The sequence below is a fragment of the Spermophilus citellus genome (assembly GCF_964194105.1).
Source record: "Spermophilus citellus genome assembly, chromosome: 9".
Classification (NCBI taxonomy): domain Eukaryota; kingdom Metazoa; phylum Chordata; class Mammalia; order Rodentia; family Sciuridae; genus Spermophilus; species Spermophilus citellus.
The window spans coordinates 70,309,033-70,334,403 of NC_138191.1; the positions used below are offsets into that span (position 1 = coordinate 70,309,033).

The window sequence follows — 25,371 nt, forward strand, 5'->3', positions numbered from 1 at the left end:
ATGTGAGGAAATGTGGATTGTGTAAAGTATGCTGTAAAAATAAAATGAGTAGAAAAGTCCAGGGATGAACTTATCAGAACAATATTTTTTTCAGTGAACAAAATCAGGCAAAAAAAAAAAAAAAAACAGTCTAAGAATAAAAACATTTTTCAATAAAACTGAAATAAGAAATTAAAATCTACCTATAGGGAAATATAATTAAAGCTTATATATGTTAAAGACATTTTTTTCCTAGTTAAGAATGAAAAGTAGCCCAGTTGAATATGTCACACACACACACACACACACACACACACACACACACAAAAAAAAAAAAATTCTCATTTAATCCTTAAAGCATATACTGTTGGCTACTTTTCTCCTCTTTCATTCCCTTCACTCAACTGAGGTTTTAAACAAAATATGTTTTATTTGTATTTAATATATCAACAAGTTCAGAAAATATATAAAATCTCAGGGGTAAAAGCCAGCTATCATCCTACTGCCAGATGGGCAGACAGTCTTGTATGCCCAATTTACAAATTATTGAGATGTGTCTTCCCAAAGATTACTTAGCTATTATAATGTCAGTGTTGAGATTCAATATACTGTGGTCTGGCTCCACAGCCCACAGAATTTCCAAATAAAATTAACCAATTTGTTCTGGGTAGGAAAGTTAAGAGTCTTTGAACAACAGATATACTGATTCTATTAAAAAACAAAACAAAACAAAACCAAGATTCTGCTTCTTCAAGGCAGAAGCCAATGTAAAAGTGAACAAGCAATGATAAATGAGGTTGAAATAAATAATCAATTAATATATACAATACTGCCTCAAAGAAACCCTGAATTGCATAACAGGGGTACTCTTGGAATGACTTCCAATTGATGGACTGACCAGAGTTAACTAACTATCCATTTCCTCTGGAAACTTCCACCATTCCACAACCTAAATGCTCACCCTTCTACCTACTAGTCAACCTGAATGCTTAACTGTCCATTATGTCTTCTCTAAAGCTTGTTATGTCAGTTACATTCTCGTGTAACTAAATACTACACAAATTCAGAAATCCCAAATGTGAATATAAAACTAAAGTTTTAAAAAGCTGTTCTCACAAAGCTAGCATTGATTGCATTAAGAAGACTTAAAAGGAGTTTCTCTAAAGACAACTAAAAATACTGGGAAAATAATCCTAAAACCCTCGAAGGATTTTTGTACTCAAATGATTTTCCAAATGTTCATAAATTTTCCAATGTAAAGAAACTAAAAATAACCATTACAGTCAATGCACAGGTTTTCAAGAAATTTAGTTAAACCCTGCACAAATTTAGTCTATGAAATAGAAAGCATAAAAATAACGAATCAATGACACTTAATAAGACAACATTTCATCATTTCAAAACAAAGAAAGTATGAAAAAAAGCATTCAAGTCATACTCTAAAATAAGATGGCAAAAAAAAAAAAAATCCTAAAATGAGTGTTTCCCCAATTCATTAAAAAAAAAAAACTAAAATTTCACTGACATGAATTATTTACTAGTTTATTAGAAAAATGGAATACTTATACCATATAGATATTAAACAATTTTATATGGTACTGCCAACAGCATATGGCAGTGAAATATTTCCTGGAAACAAGTAGGATAAATACTGAAGCAAAAATACATCTTTTTAAAGTGTGGTTTTACAGTTCTCTTATTTTTTCAATGCTTAAAAAATTATAATGTTAAATTTTCGTTTCACAGAATAAATATTGTTGTTATGATCTTTTTCAGGAGGTAAGAATTATCATTTTTGTGGGATATATTTCAATAGATTCTCACTACCCTTTCTTTCTTGTTCTCTTAAAATACAACAATAGGAAAAAAAAACAGAGATAAAGAAGCAAACAGAAACATCTTTGATAAATTCTATAATCCACAATATTCACTTTCAGACAAAACACCTGATTTTAAACTTCAGTCTGCAAACCCAAGTTCCTAGATTCTTTGCATTTTCTTCATGATATAATTCTTCATGGATCTTTCCAGGTGGGCATTCATTTCCTTCTTCCCTCCCTGTTTGTTTGTTTGTTTGTTTATTTATTTATTTATTTATGGTTAAAATAAGTGATTTTTTTTCTCCTTCTTATTTTATTTTTCCTCAATATATTTTCCTGTCTTTGGTATACATTTAAAAATTAATCACACAAAGAGAGTTTCCCCTATTTGTCACTGGAAAGCAGATGAAGGGACAGAACAGACATCATTCAATTGCTGCTCCTCTCACCTGCACCCCAAGGAGGTCAGTTTTTACCTCTGTCTTTTGTATTTTTTTTTCTCCTCCCAAACATAAATACCACTCAATTTAAACATAACATTTTAAGATAGGTTGGAAGGTTTTATGTGTAAGTCAGAAAGGAAAAAGTTGGAGCTATCAACTTTTTACACACACAAAGATTTGTCTAACCTGGTAAGTACATGTAGTTACTCAATTATTCACATAGAAGTCACCCTTAAGTATAGGTTATTAGGATTATGTTAGGTATGTATGTCAACCCATAAGCTCATGATTAATTTTAGAGATGAAGCAATTTGTTCAGTCAAAAATTAATCAAATATTAACTCTGGTCTATGCCTGTATGTGTGCAGGTATAAATAGATCGGTGGGAATGTCTTCATAGAATACTATGTGAAAGGGTGGGAGTAAATCCAGAAGAAAAAAAATATTTTTCCCCCTATATAGCTAAAAAGACTAAATCACCAAACTAGGGCATTCTTTCTGATCCACCGACCAATATCATTCTTTCAACACTTCCCAAATAATAATTGCAAAAATAATTATTAAAATAGCCTGCCAGAAAAGTTTGCTACAAAAAAATCCAATGCTGCTTAATAACATGACATAGTTAAAAATCACCCATTTGATAAAATAAAAATACAAAAAAGTTTATAAAAAAGAAAAAGGTACCACAGATTATAGGAGAGCACAGTTTGCTTTATGGTCATCAACCTGCTCAATTGAATCACATCCGTCTGAGCTTAGCAGCTTAAAATTCATTCTACAGCTTGCAGTGCTGACATGGATATGATAAGACAGAAGAACAGAAACACCACTCTGAAGTAACCTAGCTGAACTGCACATGTTCTGACCCTTTTTGTCCTCCCTGGAGCTTTTGCTACCTGGCAAATGCAACTCTAAAACTGTACTTGTATCTCTAGATCTTTGCTATTAGCCAAGCAGAAACCTATTTCTCTCTGGGACTAGCAGCCAGAGAGGTGTTCTCTGAAGAAGATTTCTAAATGAGTGTGTGAGCTGAACTCTTACTGAACTGAATTAATTATTAATGATGCAGATGGAGCTGTCCAAATGATAAGAACAGCTCCTGACGTGTCATGATCCAAGCTTTCATTAAACCATTTCAGGCATACTAATGGTTTCCCACTGCTCATTACTTACCAGCACTTTTCTCATAGATATAATAACTCCAGTGCCTGTAGGCAAGACATTCTATAGAGATGCAGAAGTGGGAAGTTTTATCTTCCTTAGCATATTATTTTTCTTCATAGAACATTATTATTAAAAATGTACACTTATTTAATACTAGGAAGTTAAATGGTTTCAATTCAAAAAAGCTGGAAATGCAACACTATATTTTCTATTTTTTGTTATAAGAATAGAACATAAATGAATAGTATACAATATAGTTTATATTATTAAGATGTATGTCTGAATTGAGTTTTAAATGTATTGTCAGAGAATAAATGTAGGTAAGTGTATTTTCAGCAAGCTTATGCTGTACAATTATATTTTAGTTTAGGTTACATGGTGTTTTGCAAGATTGCTTGGCACTCTTGTACCACATGTAGTTTCACTGTGTGTTGGGAGGAATAGAAGGCAAGGCAACTGAGGAGAAGAATTCCAAGGAGGTGTATACTGTGATTGCTACCTGCTGGTTTCTTTTTGTTGTTGTTGTTGTTTGTTTTTAAGTTCAGGAAAATGTTCTAAAAGCCCTACACACATCTCAGCCTAAAGGATTTGGTAGAGGATAATAATAAGAGTCTAATTAATATGAGGCTTTTTAAATGGGTAATACAAATAAAATGTGTTTTACCTCTTTTCTTCCTCAAAGCTGAGTATGTGTGAACATTAGCTCCTTTTGCCAAATAAAATGTCTTTTTCTTTTTAATGTTTTAAAGTCGGTACTTATGTTTATAAAAATAAAATAAAACTTCAGTACAACAGAAGTAAACATATGACATTTTTATAGTGTGAATATCCCTAAAGTGGTCTTTATAGTTTCCAAAGTATAAATGTGTTTGGCCAAGGACTTAGGGGAAAAGAGAAGCCTGTGGTTTTAAAGATCATACCTCTTCATGTCAATTGTCTGTCATTAATTCAAGATAAACTGAGGCTGTATTCACATACACACACTAAGAATACAAACTGAAATAGTTATCTGGATTGAATAATTCTGATAAGAAATTAGCTCACCTAAGAACACTAGAGAATATTTTACTGATTTAATTCACATAAACATCCATCTTGTATTTTTATTTTGCTTTGTAAATATAATTGTTGAAAATAATCAATTTTAATGAGAATAAAAATGCACATACACTTGAGTGGTTTAAAGTTTCCTTCAACTACTAAAAGGTTTTCCAAACTTTAGGAAACACGAATTAACTATAAAAATATCATAAGAAGCTCATGTGCCAATTTTTTGAAATAAAGAAACAAAATCCTGAACATAGCAATAAAAAGATAAAGGTAATATTAAAGCTTGTGTTTCAACTTGTTTTCTATTTATTAAATAGATATGATTAACAATACCAATTCTTAATGCTTTAGTTACATTCTTTTGTTTTTAGTATAATTGAAGTATGACTAAGGATAATGTAAGAAGTTTAAAAAAACCTTAATGTTACTAATCTTTTTTTTTAATTTTTTTTTAAAGAGAGAGTGAGAGAGGGGAGAGAGAGAGAGAGAGAGAGAGAGAGAGAGAGAGAGAGAGAATTTTTTTAATATTTATTTTTTAGTTCTCAGCAGACACAACATCCTTGTTGGTATGTGGTGCTGAGGATCGAACCCGGGCCGCACGCATGCCAGGCAAGCGCGCTACCGCTTGAGCCAAATCCCCAGCCCTTAATGTTACTAATCTTAACTTGTATCAAATTCATTTAAAAATAAAAATTCTTAAAAACCAGTTGCATCCCCAGTCCTTGTTTGGTATTTTAAGTCTTTTTTTTTTTTTTTTTTTGGTATTTTAAGTCTTAAAAAAGTTTATTTTATTCCTAATGAGTTTAAAATTCGCTTAACAGTCCTCTATTAATCTAAACTTTTAAACTTTAATATCTCTTAAAACAATTTAGGGTATGGACATTCACTTAAACTACTAAATTACTATGTTGACATTAAGGTAACAATTAAGGTAATGTTAATTCACTTTTCTAAAACATTCATTTAATTCATAACATGGCTTATAAGTATTTCTTTTAGATTTTTTGACACAATTAATTAGAAATGGGAAATAGTATTTTTCAGTAGATGTGATTTTCAGAAAGTTAATTAGCAAGTGTATAAACACGATAATGATGTAATATTTAAAATATAATAAATAATATTATCCTGTAACATAGAATGTCCATATAATTTTTGAATACATAAATTAACCATAAACTAAGTTATTTTTGAATAATATTTCTAAAGTAGCAGCTAAAACGAAAGGGAAAACAGAGTCTTCTTACCAGAATAATGAAGGTGACAGGTCCAATGAAACTCCAAATAAAATAGTTGTCAACACGAAGCCAGCAACTGTTTTGAAAACAAAAGAATATGTATCAAGTAGCCTCACTGGATATTTAACATCACAAGAAAAATAAATTTTTAAAACTTAACAAACACAAAACGATCTCTAAATTTGCTTTTGAAAATTCACTATGGACAAAAACAATTCTAATAATTCTGAGTTGGCGCGAATTTAACAAAGGACAGCAATTTACTTCAACCTGCCATTTTCCATTTCAAGTTATTTACCTGATAAAAGCATACAAAATTATGCTTATACAGGGAAAAAAATAAATCCCACCCACCCCTAAATCCTTAAAGACTCTTAATCTTATTAAGAAAGATTTGAAATCTCAAATTCCAAATGGCCTCATCATTTTGAAGTACTATATGTAATCATCAAAATTTGCCTTTCAGGTCTATCTGAAATAAAGTGTTAACCCTATGAAACAGACAAGGAAAAAAATGTTCAGATGTCATGTTTGTTATGAAACAGAACAGCATAAATATGCCTTCATTAGGAATGGACAAATACTGGGGGAAAAAAAATCAAAGCACAGAACTTGCAGAGAATTACAGTAAATGATGCATTAACTTATTAAGACATATTTTACTTAGTGGTTCATTTTTGATATAACCTTGAATCCCTGCTGAATTTCTTTTATTTGTTTTTCATCATCTTTACAATCAAAAAGCTTTCTCTACTCCAAAAGAGTCTTCATATAACTAGTTTTATCAAAGGAAAAAAAAAATAAGCAGAATTGGAAGGCACATTCATGCCCCTAATAAAATAAAATCCTTAGAAACATGGCCATGTCTACCTTCTGTTACTTTCTGTAAATAACTATATTTTTATAAATGAAAGACAGAGACTTATTTTAATCCTTTTCTAACTGCCTCATAAAATATTATCAAAGTTAAACATATGGAATGGAATGTGCTGCTAGTGTCACCATTCAGAACAAGAGTTAGCTACAGGGTCGGCTGCACAAAGAGAGCTAATGAAGCATTAGCTTAAAACTGAGTAGTTAAACCTGTCAGATGCGTTAAGTTCAGAAGAATTTTTACTTAATATCTTCTAAGGCCAAAAAGTTATTTACTCTTTCAATTTGTTTCAGGTCAATCTTTTGTGTTAAAAAGAAAGTCCATAATGTAGAATCTGCCTCACTAGAGTACAAATCCTCTGAACCTAGAAAATTACAAAAGACTTGATTGTAATTTGTGCACGGCATGCCCATTCTCTTACCAATAAAGCTTTCAGATGCTATTTTAGTCTGTCAGGGACCCTCACTGACAGCTAACAGGCTTTAAAAAATTATTCACTTGAAAAACACTCAGGTCGCTTGCAATTACTTACGCTTTTACTGTTCCATAGCTCTTATAGTCAATAGCGGCTGAAACTCCAACCACTGTGGCAGGAAACAAGTAACCAGCAACATAATAATATTTCTTCCTTGAATATTCACTTTCGAAAACTTCAACTAACATTAAATAGAGCTGCACACCTTCTAGGCACATCCAAGCAAAAGCTGCCAAAAAGAAAAAGTGTAGAAGTCCTGCAAATATTGGGCATGCAATCTGTAAGGAAAGAACAACAACAACAAAAAAAAAAAGAGGGAGAGAGAGAGAGAGAAAACTTATGAATACAAATAGCTTGCTAAAACTATAAAATACACACAAATCCTGTTTTTTATAAACACATCTTTACTTAAAACTACTGTTCTCTCAAAAAAAAATGGATATCACTTTTCATAACTGGAAACAAAAGTTAAAAAACACTGCCAAACATGAAGAATATAACACTTGCATAGAATAACAGCAAGTGTGCTAGATTTCATCGGGGTAAGACATTACCGTTTTGGGTCAAACTAAATATCAAATAGAAAACAAATCTTAATGTCTTCTCAAATTATCCATTTTAAAATCTAACTCTTCTGCTTGTCTATGATTTGCTTTATAAGTCTTATATTTTCTAAAATACTTGCGAAAAATATATTATTTCTATGTTTTATATAACAAAAATTTAAACTGCTTATTCTAGTGATAAATACCCTGGCCTTAATTAAGTAGGATTATTGTCCTATCTTATATGGAACATTCTTTAAATTCATCCCAACACAGAAGAATATAGGATGATGTATTAACTAATTAAATTCTGTTTCTGACAATTGAGACCTCAAGATAACAAATACATTGCTCTAAATATGAAGAAGTTCACTAGTCAGAATGACTATGTAAGCACAATAGGAATTAAAAACTAGTATATTTTCAGTACCCTAGCATTCTTATATTCAAATTACACATCCTAATAACCCAGAAAACACAATTGTACCTTAATAACAAAATAAATTAATTCATTACTTCATGATTGAGCTGTTTTTAATTAATTACAAATTATACTTCAATATCACCATGTCAGTTTTAACAAACTATAATGTCAACAATTAATAGCAACCTCATACACGAATTCATACCTATTTAAAGAATTTTCAAAGATCCAAGGTCAATAATCTTAACAGGTGCTTACCGTATATTTTGTCTTATCAATGCCAATTAGAAAAATAAACTCAGCAATGAAAAGGTTGATACAAAGGTTCTTGTGAATAGTATTACGGTCACTCTGTAGACCACGGAAAAAACAGAAGGTGAAGATGCAGATAGCCAGGCATACAAGGGAAACGACAATTCCCACCCAGGTGATGACTGTGAGAAGTAATTCATGAACTCCATCTTTATACTATAAAATAAAAAGACATGAAGAACACTAGTATTCCTACAGAACATTAACGAGAAGTAAAACAGTTTGTTGAATATTGAACTCTGAAGAATAATATCCATGTGAGCTAAAACAGGGCTCATTACTAAAAAGAGATTATTATCTCATTGACTATAATACTGATGAAGAATGACTTATGAAAGAGGAAGATATTTCCTAGAAAATAACTCAAAAGCACAAATATTTTAAAATAATGATCGGAATAATTACCTGCAAAAACACAGAAAACATTTTCATGATAAAAATACAGAATGCTTGATTATGATTAAAAATAATCAACACTGTAAAGATTTTCTAGGATAACACACATAAGCCAAGTTTTAATTTCATTTTCTCTTTGGGTTTCTACATGCTTTCATACTGAGAGCTGAATAAACAATAAACCTGAGTTTTAATTCTATAATTCAGAAGGTATTTTTTATCTTCTCACTAACATTCTCCTCATAAGAAGAAATACCAAGATGTATTCCTGATGTCATTCAGGCTTTTCAAAATATGAAACTTTACATAGTGTGTGGTCAAAGTCTTAAAAGGAGATTCCAACATTTGAAATGGGAAGGGCATGCTAAATTTTAGTCTTTTGTTTGTTGTGTGACCCATTGGTATTCAGTTTTTAAACCCCTAGCTCCAACAATTACATGAAGTGACATTGGAGAGCATGATTTTAAGAAGAAACGATAACAGCCAGGCTTGGTGGCACACACCTATAATCCCAGCAGCTCAGGAGACTGAGGCAGGATGATCATGAGTTCAAAGCCAGCCTTAGCAACAGCCAGGCACTAAGCAACTCAGTGATAGATATACAAAATACAAAACAGGACTGGGGTGTACAATCAGAGATATGAAAATGTGTTCTATATGTGCAATCAGAGTTGTAATGCATTTTGTTGTCATATATAACAAATTAAAAATTTTAAAAATGAGGGCTGGGGATGTGGCTCAGCGGTAGCGCGCTCGCCTGGCATGCGTGCGGCCCGGGTTCGATCCTCAGCACCACATACCAACAAAGATGTTGTGTCCGCCGAGAACTAAAAATAAATAAATAAATATTAAATATTCTCTCTCTCTCTCTCTCTCTAAAAAAAAAAAAAAACTTAAAAAAAATTTAAAAAAATGATATTAAAAAAATAGGACTGAGGATGTGGCTAGGTGGTAGAGTGGCCCTGAGTTCAATCCCTTGTACCAAAAAAAAAAAAAAAAACCAACAATAACAGAGTGATACTACTTCTTAAAATATATGGATAGTGTAGGAACTATTAGAAATTCATGTGTACTTTGCTTTTAGTTACGATAAGCACCTAAGAAACAGGACTACAATACAAGCTGTTTTGAATTTGAATCTCTGAGGTTTTTTCCCTGATACTAATTAGAAGTGCAAATACTTACTGCAATTTTCCTGTGGGCCATGAGAATGGCAAAATTGGTTAGGTGGCTACATGCACATGTTGTACGAGTTTTATTAGTGTCAACCAGCTTGCAGCCCTGGGTAGACCAATATCCCATCATAGTTCTCTCTGAGTAGTTCCAGAAGGAGCAGTTTGCATTGAAATAATTGTCAGGCTGGGAAATAAAATGACAAGACAAAATTAGGATTTTACACTCTAAGATGGCAATGGCAATTGTTTAATATGTGTAAAAGGTAATTTAGATTAAACTTTGCATGTTTCGGACTATAAAGTTTTTCATCAGCAAAATTGTGGACTATGTTATACAAGGCAGACATCTAGCTTAAAAGGAGCTTTATAGTCCGAAACACTCTAAAGTGTACTCTAAATTACCAAAGACCCATTTTACACAATTATAATTTCCATCTTATGATTTTACATACTGATAGTACATTAGAATCATTTCCCCCCCTTTCTGACAAAATTAGAGCCATGAATTTTTTTCTGAGAAAATTCTGTAAGGTACAAATGTCTAAAATTCCACTTTCAATTCGAGGCCCATTTTTGGTTAGTTCTAAGTGATACACTAGCAACCATTTGAATCACACAGAACATCAAGGCTCTTAAGAGTAAATCAACTGAAGCAGATATGACACGAGGACCATGACTGCACAATTTTATTTTTGTCAATTCTGTAAATCTACTTGGTTATCTGTAGGCACTCATTCCCTCTACTTGGAACATAGAGTAGGTATTTAAATATCAACTTGAGGTACAGCAGAGGAATCACATCTCAGTCTTCTACTTTTGAAACACAATACTTAATAACAGCCCTGCCAAATATGATCAATAAAACCAATTTAAAAACAACAACAACAACAATTTGCCACTCTACAAAAGCAGAGTCCTAAGAGTTAACACACAGCTATCCTGCTGCTAAGGTAAGAGTTAATTTTCATTTGAAAACAAATTAGAGTCATTTACATTTTCCTGTTGATTACTGAATTAGCTTTCATTAAGAATACACTTAAGTTCTAATAATCACTGAACCAGGCTCATTTAATTTTATGTTCACAGACTTAAATAAACTTGTGTCTCTGACCTAGTCCAACATTTGAAATTCAAATGGAAAGGTCCTGTGTCCCTCCCATAGTCTCCCTCTCCCTCTCTGCACCCCCAGCATGTCAGCTTTACCTCCCTTCCTCTCTAGTTTTATAACCTTCCACTGCTTCATTAGCATACATTAACTTACATCAATGTGTGGTAGGGTAAAAAGCACAGGATCAGTCAGGTACACGCGGCTGGACTCCTTATTGATTGAAACTGAAATGACGTGAGAGTTCACTGCGATGGTGCTATTACGACCAATAAAGTCCGCACCCAGTTTTATGGTTGCATTCTCTGTACTAAGGAACTGTCCCAGACTCCGGTAAATGATGAACACCAACTTTGCAAGCCCTAGGAAGGTAGAAACCATCATATGACTTTTAGGAAATATGCTTATGTATAAAATAAGACAATGAGAATACATTGAAAAAAACCTTACAGAATCTTTATTTAAGAGTACATGTATGGGGCATTATTTTAAACATACTTTAAAAAATTTTAAGACACTTTTGTTACAGTCAGGGTCAAATGATATTTTATTTATTTTCTTTCTCTTTTTTATTTTTTTTTCTTTCTCTTTTTTAATTTGTTCTTTTTTAGGAATATATGACAGTAGAGTGCATTTTGACAAATTATACATACATAGAGTAAAACATTCTAATTAGGATCTCATTCTTGCAGTTGTACATGATGTAGAGATCAATATTTTAGAGTAGGTTTAACTGAACAACAAAAGAAACAAATTTAAAGAAAAGTTTGTCTTACCATTCCTGCTATTTTGTTTGACAGTATTGGCAGAGAGTTGGATTGAGCTGCCTGCTCCCTTGATGCCCAGAGGAAATTTAAAGTCCTGGACCTGGCCTTCTGTACTGAGGACTGCAACCTCCAGAACTGGATGAGGCCAAGGACAAAAGAGAGGGAAAAAAGGAGAATTCTTTAGTTTAAATTAAAAGAGGCAAATGGTAATTGCACAGAAGCTGCTTCCTTTTACAGTACTTGCAAAACTTGACTATTAGATTTTAAAATCAAAAATACTAAATTACTCCAAGAGATCTTAAAACCTTCTGAAATATTTTGTATAATCATTTTGACATTTTCTTCATATTTTTATGGCTTTTGTCATGAGTCAATTCCAAACTTTTATCCTATGAGTGTGAAGACTGCATAAATTTATAGTAAAAAAAAATTTTCAAAATTTTTTTAAATCATGAAGTTAAACAAAATATTTTGAATTGATACTTTTGCATCTCTTTGTTAAATAACTTTTCAATAACCACATTTGCAGTGGTAGAAGTATAAATTTGTTTGTATATTTATTTATTTACATAAATGATACATTTTAAGATATAAAATTACAGAGATCAAGATTTCAATACTACATTTTTCTTATTTTTGAAAGTATCAAGGCCAGGAAAGAAAGTGTTTGCGAGAAAATGACTGTCATGATGTTAAAACTTCCCATTAATTCTCACTAATAACTGTTAATCTTACATACTTCAGGTTGGGCAAAATAGGATCTATAGTTTTTAATCAATAAAGTTTTTCTTTGAATACAGTCATGCCTTGTCATTTACACACTGGCTATTTTAGTACTACAAAGCCAAGTAAGAATTTGCAATGGAAGGTAGGGGGTGGGGGGACAGAGAAACAAACAAAAAAAACACAAAAAAAACTTCAAACCCTCAAAAGAAGTAGCAAACTGAAAAACACATAAAGAAAACATTGACGATTGAGAACATTTATCTGATCAACAATGAGGGTGTTAAGCTTTACTTCATTTCAAAAATATAATTAATAGTAACTACCATCAACATAAATATTGGCTGTTTAATGTTATATTAAACATCGCCATGCTTTATATTGATATTTATTTAACTTTTTAAAAGCAACATTTTAAAATAATAATTCAAAACTACAGTCTATATCTTTTCCTCTGACTTTCATCTTCTTTAATAACTGTATCATTGGATAACTACTCTTGCCTAGACGCAAACACATACATACACACAAATCTGATGAACTCACTCATTCCCTTTCTTTTTATAAGAATGAGCTCATGTACTTCTATTGAACTACTAAAACTTTTGGATGCTAATTTTTTTGTTGTTGTTAATCTTCCACAAATGTTTCGTAAACATACAGGTTTAGCTGTAAATCTGGAAACACTGATACTCAAAAGATTTTTAAAAGCAATTAAACCACATGTCAAATCACTACAATACAACTTCATAATGAGAATCATGTAATGCCTAGAATTCTATCAGCTGCAGAAACTGGTTGAGGTACTTATTTTACTGACTCATGTTTGGAAATATTAAACATGTGGTAGGTAGATGATCTCTTTTCCTCATATCAGATTCCACGTGTGTGGGCTGAGAATATAAAGAGAATAAAAATGACAAAAACATATGTCTAGACAGGCCTGGTGGTGCAAGCCTATAATCCCAGCTACTGGGGAAATTGAGTAGCTGAGTAAAGAAGAGCTCTTTGCAACCAGCCTGGGCAACTTAGTGGGCAACTGTCTCAAAAAAAAAAAAAAAAAAAAAAAAAAAAAAAAAAAAATTGGAATGTACCTCAATGGTAGAGCACCCCTGGGCTCACTTCCCTCTATAGTAAAAAAACAAAATCAATCAATTAAATATATACTACCTCCTTTTTACACTGAAAGGGGTTATAATTCTTAGTCATCCTCAAAACAAGACAAATGACAGACTAAAAGAAGAAATTCTTTTGAGTTTTCATAAAACATTCAACCATTCTACATATACACATGTACAGATTTAGCATGTAAGCCCTGCACTTGGACTGAGGCAGCAGTATCACCTGAGCCTAGGAACTTGAAACCAGCCTGGGTAAGTAACCTGGAGAGACACTGTCTAAAACAGAGAAAAAGAAAAGAGGAAAGGAGGACCAGTGCACAGGGATATGTGTACAAAGAGTTAATTTCCTTCAACAAATTACTACAGTTCAAAAATTATGTCCATAGTAAAGAAAAAAATGTTTGAATTTTCAAAAATAACAGGATCATTAGTACAGAACTTAAGTAGGTATATTTAAGCCATAAGAGTATGCATTAATCAACTTTACAACAATTTGTATCAGTCAATAATTGCCGTTTTGTGGGAAAGTGAAATTTTCACAAAAAAAATAAAATAAAGACACTTTAAAATACTTTATAGCAATTAGATAAAATCAACTAAGTATACACTGGGGTTTAAACAAGATTTTCTGTTTCAGAAAACAGAAAAAGAATGTGTTCCAATTCATTTCAAAAGACCTCTAAAATAAATAAATAAAACAACACAAGAAATGAAACAAAAGGATAATGACACTGTTAAAAATCTTTTATAAAACAGACATACACTTGATAATATCTCAAACAAATTGTTTTAACTCAACACACAGAAATTAATACATTAGAAAATGTACAATTATATTATATATTATATTATATATTATATCACCTAGTTAGAAATTAAAGAGAAATTATAAGTAGAAAGAATTCAGTAAATTTTAACACTCATTTAATATAAAAGTCTTTACAAAATAATAGGACTAAAAGAAAAACACGTTGACCAAACAAGGTTTTGTTGTCAGATAAAGGTTATCGATTCAAAACCTACAGCGAACGCACATTCCTTTTAAAGTCAGAATGATCCCTATCAACAGGATTTATTTAGCATTATACTAGAGAACTTTATCTAAAATGGTAATTCATCAAACACAAAAGACATAAAGACTACAAAAAAGTGGTTATTATGTATAGTAAACATAAATTAACTATGTAGTAATCATGACAGAGTACACCAACTATCAAAATAAGAAGAATTTAGCAAGGCTGCAATCAGCAAAATCAGTTGTGTTCCACATATCAAGTGTCAAACAATTAGAATATGTAATTCAAAAAAGATCCATTATTTGTAACAAAAACAACAAGTATAAGTTTTTGGGGAAAAAACTAATTTTTAAAAAAGGCACAAGATATTAATGAGAAAAATACTTAACTTTATGAAAAGACTAAAACAAAATTATGTAATTGTCTTTTTTTTTAAGAGAGAGTGAAAGACAGAGAGAGAGAGAGAGAGAGAGAGAGAGAGAGAGAATTTTTTAATCTTTATTTTTTAAGTTTTTGGCGGGCACAACATCTTTGTTTGTATGTGGTGCTGAGGATCGAACCCGGGCCACACGCATGCCAGGCGAGCGCGCTACCACTTGAGCCACATCCCCAGCCCTATGTAATTGTCTTAATTGAGCAAACTCAGCAGATCAATCTGTTATTTCTTTAGAAAACAATCTACAAAGTAAATCTACTTCTAATAAAATTTTCTCTAAGATTCTGTGTGGGAGGGGATTGGTGTATGTGTGTAACATCACAAACTAACTTTAATATTCATATGGAAGACACAAACCAAAAAGCAGCCAAGTCTATTCCTCAAGGAGCAAGGTTGAAATACTCAAGAAATACTAGCAATATTGAAAACAAAACAATATGAAGCAAAAGCAGCAAATGATAGACTTGTCAAACAAGTTGACATGTATAGAAACTTGGCATATGACAGAGATATCATTAGAAATCTGTGGGGAAAAGAATAAATAGGCACTAACACAAGTGTAGAAAGCACTGGTTATTCATTTACAAAACCAAATCAGTGACCTACTTTGTATCAAAATAAAAAGTGTATTAAAGACAAATGTAAAAAGGCAAAACAGATGCCCAAGGGAAAATTTCTTAAATAAGATACCAAAATACCAACCATAAAAAAACAGATTAATAAATATGACTTCAGTATTATGCAGTAAGACACCTTATGAAAAGTTAAAAGAAAGCAGACAGAGAAGTGTTTTTAGACTATATAATCCTCAAAGAATTAGTGTCCAGAATGCATAGAAATACAAAGAAATAGAAAAATAAAAGGTTGTAGACGATGAATTCACAGGAGAGACACCAAAACAGGCAAATAAACAAATTAAGAAAGAATCAAAAGCATTAAGTAATCAGGGGAACTGCAAATTAATAAACTAATGGGATCAATTCAAACTCATTAGATTAACCAAATTTATGTCAACGATGAAATGTTAGGAAAATACTGTAATGCCTTATTGCTACTACCTACTAGTGAGAATGTAAATTCGTTAAAAAAAAAAAAAGGTTAGAGAACAATTTGGCATTATTTAGTAAAGCAAAAATGGGCATGCTTTATCACTCAAAAATTCTATCTCAGAATGTGTGTACGTATGTCTCCAAAGGCACACATATTAAGAAGATATTTAAAAATTTCACTGCAATTTTCCTTGTTTCAGTGCAGAAATAGAGGCCACTAAAATATCTATCAATACAATAATTTTGATGTATTCTTACACCAAATACAAAAATAGATATATACATATGTATATACATAGCATGTATAAATTAAAAAGTGGTAAGAAAAAATTATACAATCATATTTATAGTGTGAAATCAATGAAAAACTTGGGGGAAGTTACTATACATACACATCTATAGTGCAAAATTAAAAAAAAAATACTGGTAGGCTGAAACAGGAGGACTTCTTGGGGCCAGGAGTTAGGGGGCCAGCCTGGGCAACACAGTGAAACCATAAATACATATATAAGAAGCTTAACAGTGCTAGAAAATAAAGTAAGGATGATAATTAACCCCCTTTTTATCTGATAAGAAATGAGGAAACCAGAGAACTTCTACATTATCTATGATTATAGTTTTTCCAAAAAAAATGTGAAAATATGGTAAAATACCATGATGTGGCTCAGGTGGTGCACAGATGTACCATAGTATCTAAACTATCTGTACTACTGAAATAATCTTATTCAACAGATTTCTGGAAGTGAATACACTTGGTTCATAGGAGAGCCATTCAGAGTCTCACAGCTAACACTGCAGACAGAATTTTAATATATCTCTCTGTCATGTTTTTCTCCAATTCATCAGAGAGTACTGGGTTCAATGAGATGAAAACGGAACAGTACCCAGGAGCTGAACTCTGTCAGGAGACCTGCAGGGTCTTAGTAGGAGCTGCTCTGTTGACCTGGGCCCCAAGGTGAAAGCATCATGGAGCTGGATAGAAGACAACAGGAAGCAGGGCCAGAGCCCATCCTCAACAAGCTGCACAGCATGAAGAGTAAGTCTGTTGTTGTGAGCTGTGACTGTGGGATTTCCAATCACCCTAGCTACTAAGACCATTCTGAAAATAAGTGAAAGGAAATTTTACAATGGACAGATCAGGCTGCTAACACCTTAACTATCTAATTGATCTTATAGTCACAAGCAGAAACAAGTGTTAAGTGCCTCATGATATGATGCCCTAGAAAGTTCCAGAGGAGAAAATACTTAAACCTTGCCTAATTAAGACTCTAGATCTAGGGCTGGGTTTGTAGCTCAGTGCCGGAGCACTTGCCTAACATGTGTGAGGCATTGAATTCGATTCTCATAACCACATGTAAATAAATAAAATAAAGGTCCATCAACAACTAAAAAAATATTTTTAAAAAGACTCTAGATCTAGATCTGCAGGGCAGGGCAGATATAGATGCACACCTATAGTTCCAGCTACTCACGAAGCTAAAGCTGGAGGATCATAAGCTTGAGTCTAGCCTGAGAAATTTAGAAATCCTGTTTCAAAAATTTTTTAAAAAAATGTGTGTGTGTATGTGTGTATATATATATATATGAAAAGGACTGGGAAGGCAAATAACTCAGTAGTAGAGCACCCCTGCTTCAATTCCTACTCACATACACACAGGACTCTACTTCTGATTATGGGTATACCAAGCATAGTTACATGGTATTCTGGGAATGAAATAAGCCAAATCTAGAATGTGGGAAATTCTACAGGACAACTCACCCACCTGATTGCTTTTACAAAAATAAAAAAGTGTTAAAAAAATAAAAGAAAAAGAAAAGAAAAAATCCAGTGTTTTAGTTAAAAGAGACTCAATCTCTATATATTACATGAACTTGTTTGAAATCTAATTCAAACAAAGCAGGGATCAACACATTTACAAAAGTCAAGTCAACATAAACATATTTTGTCATTATTTGAACCTATTTTTGCTCATTTTTTTCAATGTGATAACATTACTGTGGCTTTTGAAATGATATGGGATACAAAATAAGTTTTTCACAATGATAGGATGCTAATATTTGCTGTAAAACAATAAAATAGTAAGAAGAATAAATGAAACAGTATTAGCTACATGTTGTTGAAAGCAGGTAATAAAAATTTTTGATCAAAATTAGAAACTTTTGCTCTTCACAAGATAATAAAAAATTAAAAAGAAAAGTTATATTCAGAGGAAAACATTCAGAATACATATTATCTGACAAAACATTTATACTAAAAACATATAGAGAATCCTTATAACTCACTAAGACAAACCCAACTAAAAATGAGCAAAAGAACTGAATAGTCACATCATTACATCATTAAATTTGAAACATATGTTTAATTGCCAATAAACACAGAAAAAGAAGTTATTAATGAAAAATTACTTTACATCGTAAAAATGTAAAGTAAACCCAAAATGAGATATTACTACAAGCCACTATAATGGCTAAGATAAAAGGCTGCTAAAATTGGTGGTGAGTAAGAAGAACAAGTGGAACTTTTATATGTTGCTGATGGAGATTATTGGGAGAAACAGCAGCAAAATAGTGGAAATAAATCAAACACTTAAAAAGTTGAATGAACATGCTGGGGTGTTGTGTCTTTGTAATAGAATAACACCCAGGAATACAAGAGACTGAACTACTGACACTCCCTCTACATGAAAAAATCTTAAGGGTATTATTCTGCATAAAAGATGCAAGATCCAAGAGTTCACACTATACAACTCCATCCAACTGAACATCTTAGAAAAAACTAAACCATGGTGACAGAAAGCAGATGACAGACAGCCCATCCTGGGCTGATGAAGGAGCTGATTTTGGGAGTAATAAAAATGTTAACCATGTTGATGATTATACAGGTTTATATTTTTTTGAAAAGACTCATCAAACTGTAGAGATTTTAATATCCTTATTATATTTCAAAGTGAGACTATAAAATGCCACCATCAGATACAATTATGCCACTTTTATGAGGTCATATATTATAAGGGTAAACCACGCTAAGGATTTAAAGAGAAATTAGTAGGGGGGAAATCAAATTGTTTAATAATTTAAAATATTATAGCCAAGCCCTAAATTTAAATAAGGGCTTCAAGAGAGTGAGGACATAAGGGAATTAATAGCCTATTTGGGTTTTTATATCAAAAGCAACAATGCAAGTTCTAGGAAATAAAAGTTCTAGGAACTTTATTAGAATATGTAAAATCACTTTCATATTAATAATTTTTGAGTAGATAGCATAAGAACAGTAAATTCTAGGCATTATTTGGGGGATGTCAGTAAAATGTATACTATATTCTAGAACAATCTCTACACATAATGTTTCATAAAATTAAAAATTAACAAGAATAATAATCCTTTAGAAAATTATATTTCATTTTTTGGAGTATATCTCAAACTGAGACATATAACAATGTGTCACACATCTGAAAGACTAACTAGAACTTCAACCTTCCCCTCAAATTTTAATGCACACTGGTCAAAAGCAGAAAAGGAAAATTTTAGTTCAGTTTCATTCTTTTTTCTATTTCTAGCTTTTTTAAAAATAACTTTCAAAAGATTTAGAAAACAAATTGAGGTCACAATATGCATGTCCAGTAATATTTTCCATGACTTATCTCTAAGATAATCAAGTCTACATCCTGCTGTCCTTACAAGTCACTGGAAACCTTTGAAAAGTATTCTTCAATCTTTATCTTAGGAATTTTATTAGGTCAGTAATTTAAATTAACCCTTAAAAATAATGAAAGTTTTTGCCAAAGAAGGGGAGTTTTATTTTCTACTAAGGCTTTGCTAAAATATCCCTTTCCTCATAACTAGGTATTCCAGATCATAATGGACCAAATTATCTTGACTTCATTTACTTTGAAGGTTTTTATTTTTATTTTTACTTTTTTAATTATCTACATGACATTACAATGATCTTGGCAATTCATACATTTGTATCATTGGGGTATCATTTCTCATTTTTCTAATTGTACAGATTGTAGAATCACACTGGTCATAGAATCACCTATATGTTTTTAAGTGATTTATCATTCCTACCCTCATGAACAAGTGATTTTAATATTTCATTTCTTTTGAAAATTTCACTTATTTAAAATAAAGTTCTAAATTCAAATCAAACTGTCAAAATTTGTCTACTTTTTCTATTACATTTCTCCTCTATATTTTTTAATAGAAATTTATACGAAATAAATAAGCACAGACAGGCAATAAGACATGGTAGCCCAGAGAGGAAGACTTAATGAAGTCTGCTAATGAAGTTAGCACTTCTTGGGGGAGAAAGAGTAGTGTGTGTCCCTTCTGGGTTTTTTGTTTGTTTTAATATTTATGCTTGAGAAACTTTTTACCTTCCCAAGGGATATACTCATCAAATTATCAATAATTCTAAATGGTTAAAACTAAATTAAGAAAATGTTATTTGTGTCAAGAATTCCGATCTCTCATTTAAGTTCTAAATTATGCTTTAAAACTATCTGTAGCTCTTTGAAACCTATAAAACAAGGACATTCTGCATTATGGGAGATGTAGTTCATTGACCATTTTTACCTGAAAGCAGTTGTTTTTAATATATTTTGCTTAGGTTATGTGAGCTAAAATATTTGACTGGGAGAACACATTCCATAAAGTAATTTAAATTCATTTGGAACTTATTATATAAAATGGGGAAAAAAAATAACCAGTTTCATAGCAAGCACTTTCCTTACTTAAGCAATCCATATAAAGGCATTTAAGTGCTATTACACTTTTTCCTTTAATGATTTTTTTTCAAGGGAAAAACATAAACATAACCATAAAACCAACTTTTAAAAAAAACACAGGGTAGATTTTGACTTTTGCATTAATTTTATTATAGTATGATCAATAATTTCTTTTGCTAACAGACAAATAAGAAAAGAGAAGTTTGACACTGGGAAATAAAAGGCTCAGAATGAAAATATCATTCTCTTAAATGTATATGTTCCAAATAAAACTGAAACTTGGCAATAAATCCACTTACCAATGTTTTCTGTGGGCATGGAGACCCTGGTTGGTTCCAAGAGATTGTCAGCTAGGACAAAAGCACCTTCTTCCAATGTGTCCAGTAACATTGTTGCAGTGTGTGCTTGTTCAGAGGAGTTCATGTGTTTCCAGGATTCTAAAGCTTCAGGTCTCAGAAGGTTGTCCACTGTGTCAACAATTGCCTGCATCCATTAGAAAACTATCATTAGTTTTGACTGCTTCTGGAACCAAGGCGATTTCCAATCACTGACTAGTGACAATTGTAATATTTATCTGTTGTGACGATATACTGTTATTTCAAGATGGAAGTACACTTGAACAATCTCTATCTGATCAAGCTGAAACACACCTGGCCATTTCAAAATAGGACTAACTGAAGATTAGCAGATTTCTACCTGATTATAAAGAGTGTGTAGAATAATGATGCATCTCTGTTTATACAATCCTACCTCAATTGTTGAAGAGAAACATTAACAAACAGCAGCAACAGCTAACCTGAGACATGACTCTTGCATATGTGTTCACATTGAACAAAGTAACTCTACAATCTGAGACTAAAATGTTCTAAATGGAAAACATGGATTATTACTCTCTGGAGTAGACTAATAGTTATGCGTTAAACTTCAGCCATACAGTTTTGTTAAACGTGAACTAAAATATTGGCTAAAATTTTGCTTTATCAGATTTTGTCTACTTTATATCATTTAAGAAAAAAAAGCAAGGTGGTTTTAAATATTATAAGATAACTGAAAATATTTTCACTCTTCCAATTCCCTATCCAGCTAAAAAATACTTTAAAAGTATACCTTAATTCATAGACAATGGTCTGCTTTTAAAGGAATCAGGAAAGCAAGCAAAATATTTAAAGCCTTTACTGATAATTTAAGGAAAACAGAAAAGCACAAATAAAGCCATCATAAACATCCAAGGTATTAATATTCATATGTAGGTTTAAGTTATTACCATGCAAAATAACAATAGAAATATAAACCAGACAGCTAATCAATTGAAGGTAGACTCTTATACTGACACTTGCTGTTACCTGTGCCCTAAATATGCCTTAGATAGCTGAAATGACTAAATTTATTTACTCTTCCATTTACCTACTCATAATGTGTTGTTAAGCCCCCAAATGCAAGGTTTTGATCTATTGGTATAATCACAGAAGAAAAAGAACCTACATTATATAAAGAAAAACGATGAAAAATGCTAGTTTGAGGTACTACATTGAAATGAGGAGGGGGAAAAGTTGTTTGAGGCTACTGTCAGAATAAGATTAATTAGCTTAATCCATCTTAATACCCTCGTTCTGTCTGCCTTGTGAGCCACCACGACCTTCCTGGCAGGTGGAATATACTTCCAAGTGGTGTTAAAGACTTTTTTCTTTCTCTAATGGGAGATAGAATAGTCAAAATGCTCACACTGATACTGCAGCAGCCATTAACTAGAGTGGAACAGAAATTGGTCTGCTGAGGCCAGATTCATTAGTCACCAAGAAATACAGACTGGAGCCTCTAATCTAAGTTACAAATGAATCTTCTGTCACAAAGTAGGAGCCCGCTTCATTTGCATAGTGTAAGTCAGCTTCTGATTTGTAATTTAAGGAGTTTTATTAGTCTTATCTGAACAGAGAAGCTCATTTGAGACACACTGGAAATCACACTGGTCAGAAATTAAGGTCATACTGAAATTTACTAAGTATACATGTAACTCCCTGATGGCATGCTTTATTAATTTGAAACACTCCTTATTTATTACATTTGTACTATTCTAGAGGGATCAAAATGACCATTAGCCTAATCATATTCCAGAAATAGTCTTTTCCTGCTACAGAAGGGGTGGGGGAGATATTCTTCTTCCACTGAGATAAATGTCCTGGCAACATACCCATTATTACATTTCAAACATTAACTAATAACTTAAAGTTGAACCGAACACCTGAGTTTGAAAAATCATATAGAATTCAGCAGTTATTTCTTTGCCCCCATTAGACAGGCTAAAATGGGACTCTCAGAACTTCACTAGGCAAAAACAGGCTCTCCCACCCACCTGTTCTTGTAAAGTTGCAGATCCAACATGTCTTTTACTAACTAGTGAGATGCATTCTTTTCTTCTAGATCTTGCAAACTAAAATTAGTGGAGTTATGACTTTTAAATGACCTTTTTGTTATGAAACTACAAAAATTATTATTATTTTTTTCCATCATGATATATGGATTGGCTCTTCAAGGTCTTATTTGCCATGGTAATGGTCCCCATAAGAATGAGGTCAGAAAATAACTCTGAAAAGAAACTTCTAAAATTCCCCTAAAAAGGAACTTCTAGAATCCACAGATCAAACCAAACACAATTTGGCATCACATTGATCTATCACACAGAACTAGGAAGGCTTAATTCCACTGTAAGCCTCAGCCTGCTTCATTTTACTTGGGTACTTAAATATACCAAGAAGGAAAACCACCTGGAGTACAGAAGTATTCTGAGCCAAGCAATGGCTCTAGCCTGATAAAAGCCAATACGTAACATATACTGATGTCACTGTCACATTATTTATGTTTCATTGTTAGTAACCAATCTCCATTATCAACATAATTCTAGAAATGACCCCTAAAAATTTTAAGACAAAGCTTATTTTAAGAGTACACCACAAAGATAAGAAAGCAGTGACTTTTTCATGCACATACATTATGACTACACAGTCTTTGATATGATAAACTGCCAAGAATATATCATAGCTGTTTCACTCAAGTTGTTTTTTTTTTTAGTCCACAGAAATGAAAACAAAACAAAAGAAAAACAAAACAAAACAAAAAGACTGTATGATTACTTTCCAATTCAGAGGATGTTTCATTAAAATTCTTGTACTTTTGGATGAATGGAAAAACAGCAAAAATCATTAAAATAAATTATTTGCTTATTCTGAGAATAATATACCTGTGAAAAGCCAACATTTGTACAGCTGATATGGGGCACATTATATAATTATCAAAGACTGAAATACATTGGATCATGCAGCAAGATGATAAAGCGTGGCAGGTAGCTGAAGAAGGGAGAAAGCAGGGTGACAGCACAGGAGAGATACCTTAAGGTAAGCCCTGCATGTCTTCTCTCGTTTTTGGAGCTTTTAGGTAAAAGAAAAGAAAATCAGAGGTTAGATTTTATCTGTTGAAATGAGGAAAGAAGAATCCTCAAAACTTAAGCTGGTGTTCCAGAGTTCATGTTACGGTAGTCCTCTGGATGGTCCACACTAGTTGTCAAAAGTGCTTGTTTATAATTTTTAGCTGCATTTTGTTAAGTATACTAATGCAAAGCATGTTGACAATTAAAAAAAAAGAGAGAAAGACAGCGAGAAAATATATAATGTGGTCAGAAAAAGGTTCATTATTTTTTAACCTTATAGAACCACGATAGCCACAGATTTGGGGTTGAAATGAACCTAAAGTAACTATGAAATTTTTGTTATAGCAATGATATAAAATTATCCTGCAGAGGGAAACCTATCCTTCACCCAAAAGCTGCCACTGAAAGGAGTATTTCAGTGACTAATGTTCCTGAGTCACAATTTTGCTGCAACCATAAGAGTTGCATGTATTAGCATACAAAGTATATCAACTGTATAACATACAATTTCTCCAAGTGAAAATAATGCATTCTTAAGGAAAAAAAAAAATGTATTGACCACAATCAGAGAGATGCAGTTTGCAACCAACTAAAATCTCTTAGGTAATTCATATTATTCACACTTTTTTTGGAGGGTGATTGATGCTCTTTTCTCAACTATAATTCTTCCATGGGAAATAAACCAAAATTAGAAGTTTTGTTCCTAAGTGTGTGTCAAGGGAGCAAGAAGTTTGGCAGAAAACTGGAGCGTAGAGAGCTGCCATACAAAATGTCTTAGTTTAAAATAGCAGAAGAGTTTTTCCTACCTTGTTATAACTCCGTCCAGCTGAATCCTTTTCACTAGGTTTCAGTTCTTGCAGCTGTGCATCAAGGATGTCCACCAACTGCTCCATCAATCTCACTGAAGAACTCACATCCCCTGCAAACACTGGCCCTTTGGTATGTTTAGCCAGTTCATTGGCAAGACTAGCAGCATTTTCTCCACTTCTGATCTGAAATGACAATTTATATGATCTCAGTAATACTTCCTGTTCTGTTGTGGCTTCTAGTTCTCCTTGAGTACCTCTGTTGTGGTTTAAAAAAAAAATTAAAAAGTCTATATCTGCAA

At 32.2% G+C, this 25,371-nt stretch overlaps 1 protein-coding gene across 11 annotated transcripts in view; it reads right to left on the minus strand.

The window, feature by feature from the left end:
• The window catches only part of ADGRL2 (adhesion G protein-coupled receptor L2), a 190,329-nt gene that overhangs the window by 17,077 nt on the left and 147,881 nt on the right, over positions 1 to 25,371 (minus strand). For 8 of the 11 annotated variants that reach the window (XM_081306572.1, XM_081306570.1, XM_081306571.1 and 5 more), the window contains exons 8-16: positions 25,070 to 25,255; positions 24,226 to 24,264; positions 21,142 to 21,325; positions 11,780 to 11,905; positions 11,160 to 11,365; positions 9,909 to 10,082; positions 8,274 to 8,483; positions 7,104 to 7,324; positions 5,707 to 5,773 (exon numbers count right to left, since the gene is read on the minus strand). In XM_081306572.1, coding sequence (XP_081162698.1) covers positions 5,707 to 5,773; positions 7,104 to 7,324; positions 8,274 to 8,483; positions 9,909 to 10,082; positions 11,160 to 11,365; positions 11,780 to 11,905; positions 21,142 to 21,325; positions 24,226 to 24,264; positions 25,070 to 25,255 — 1,413 coding nt within the window. The remainder of the gene's footprint in view (positions 1 to 5,706; positions 5,774 to 7,103; positions 7,325 to 8,273; positions 8,484 to 9,908; positions 10,083 to 11,159; positions 11,366 to 11,779; positions 11,906 to 21,141; positions 21,326 to 24,225; positions 24,265 to 25,069; positions 25,256 to 25,371) is intronic. The other 3 variants (XM_081306573.1, XM_081306576.1, XM_081306568.1) reach the window with 1 other exon arrangement.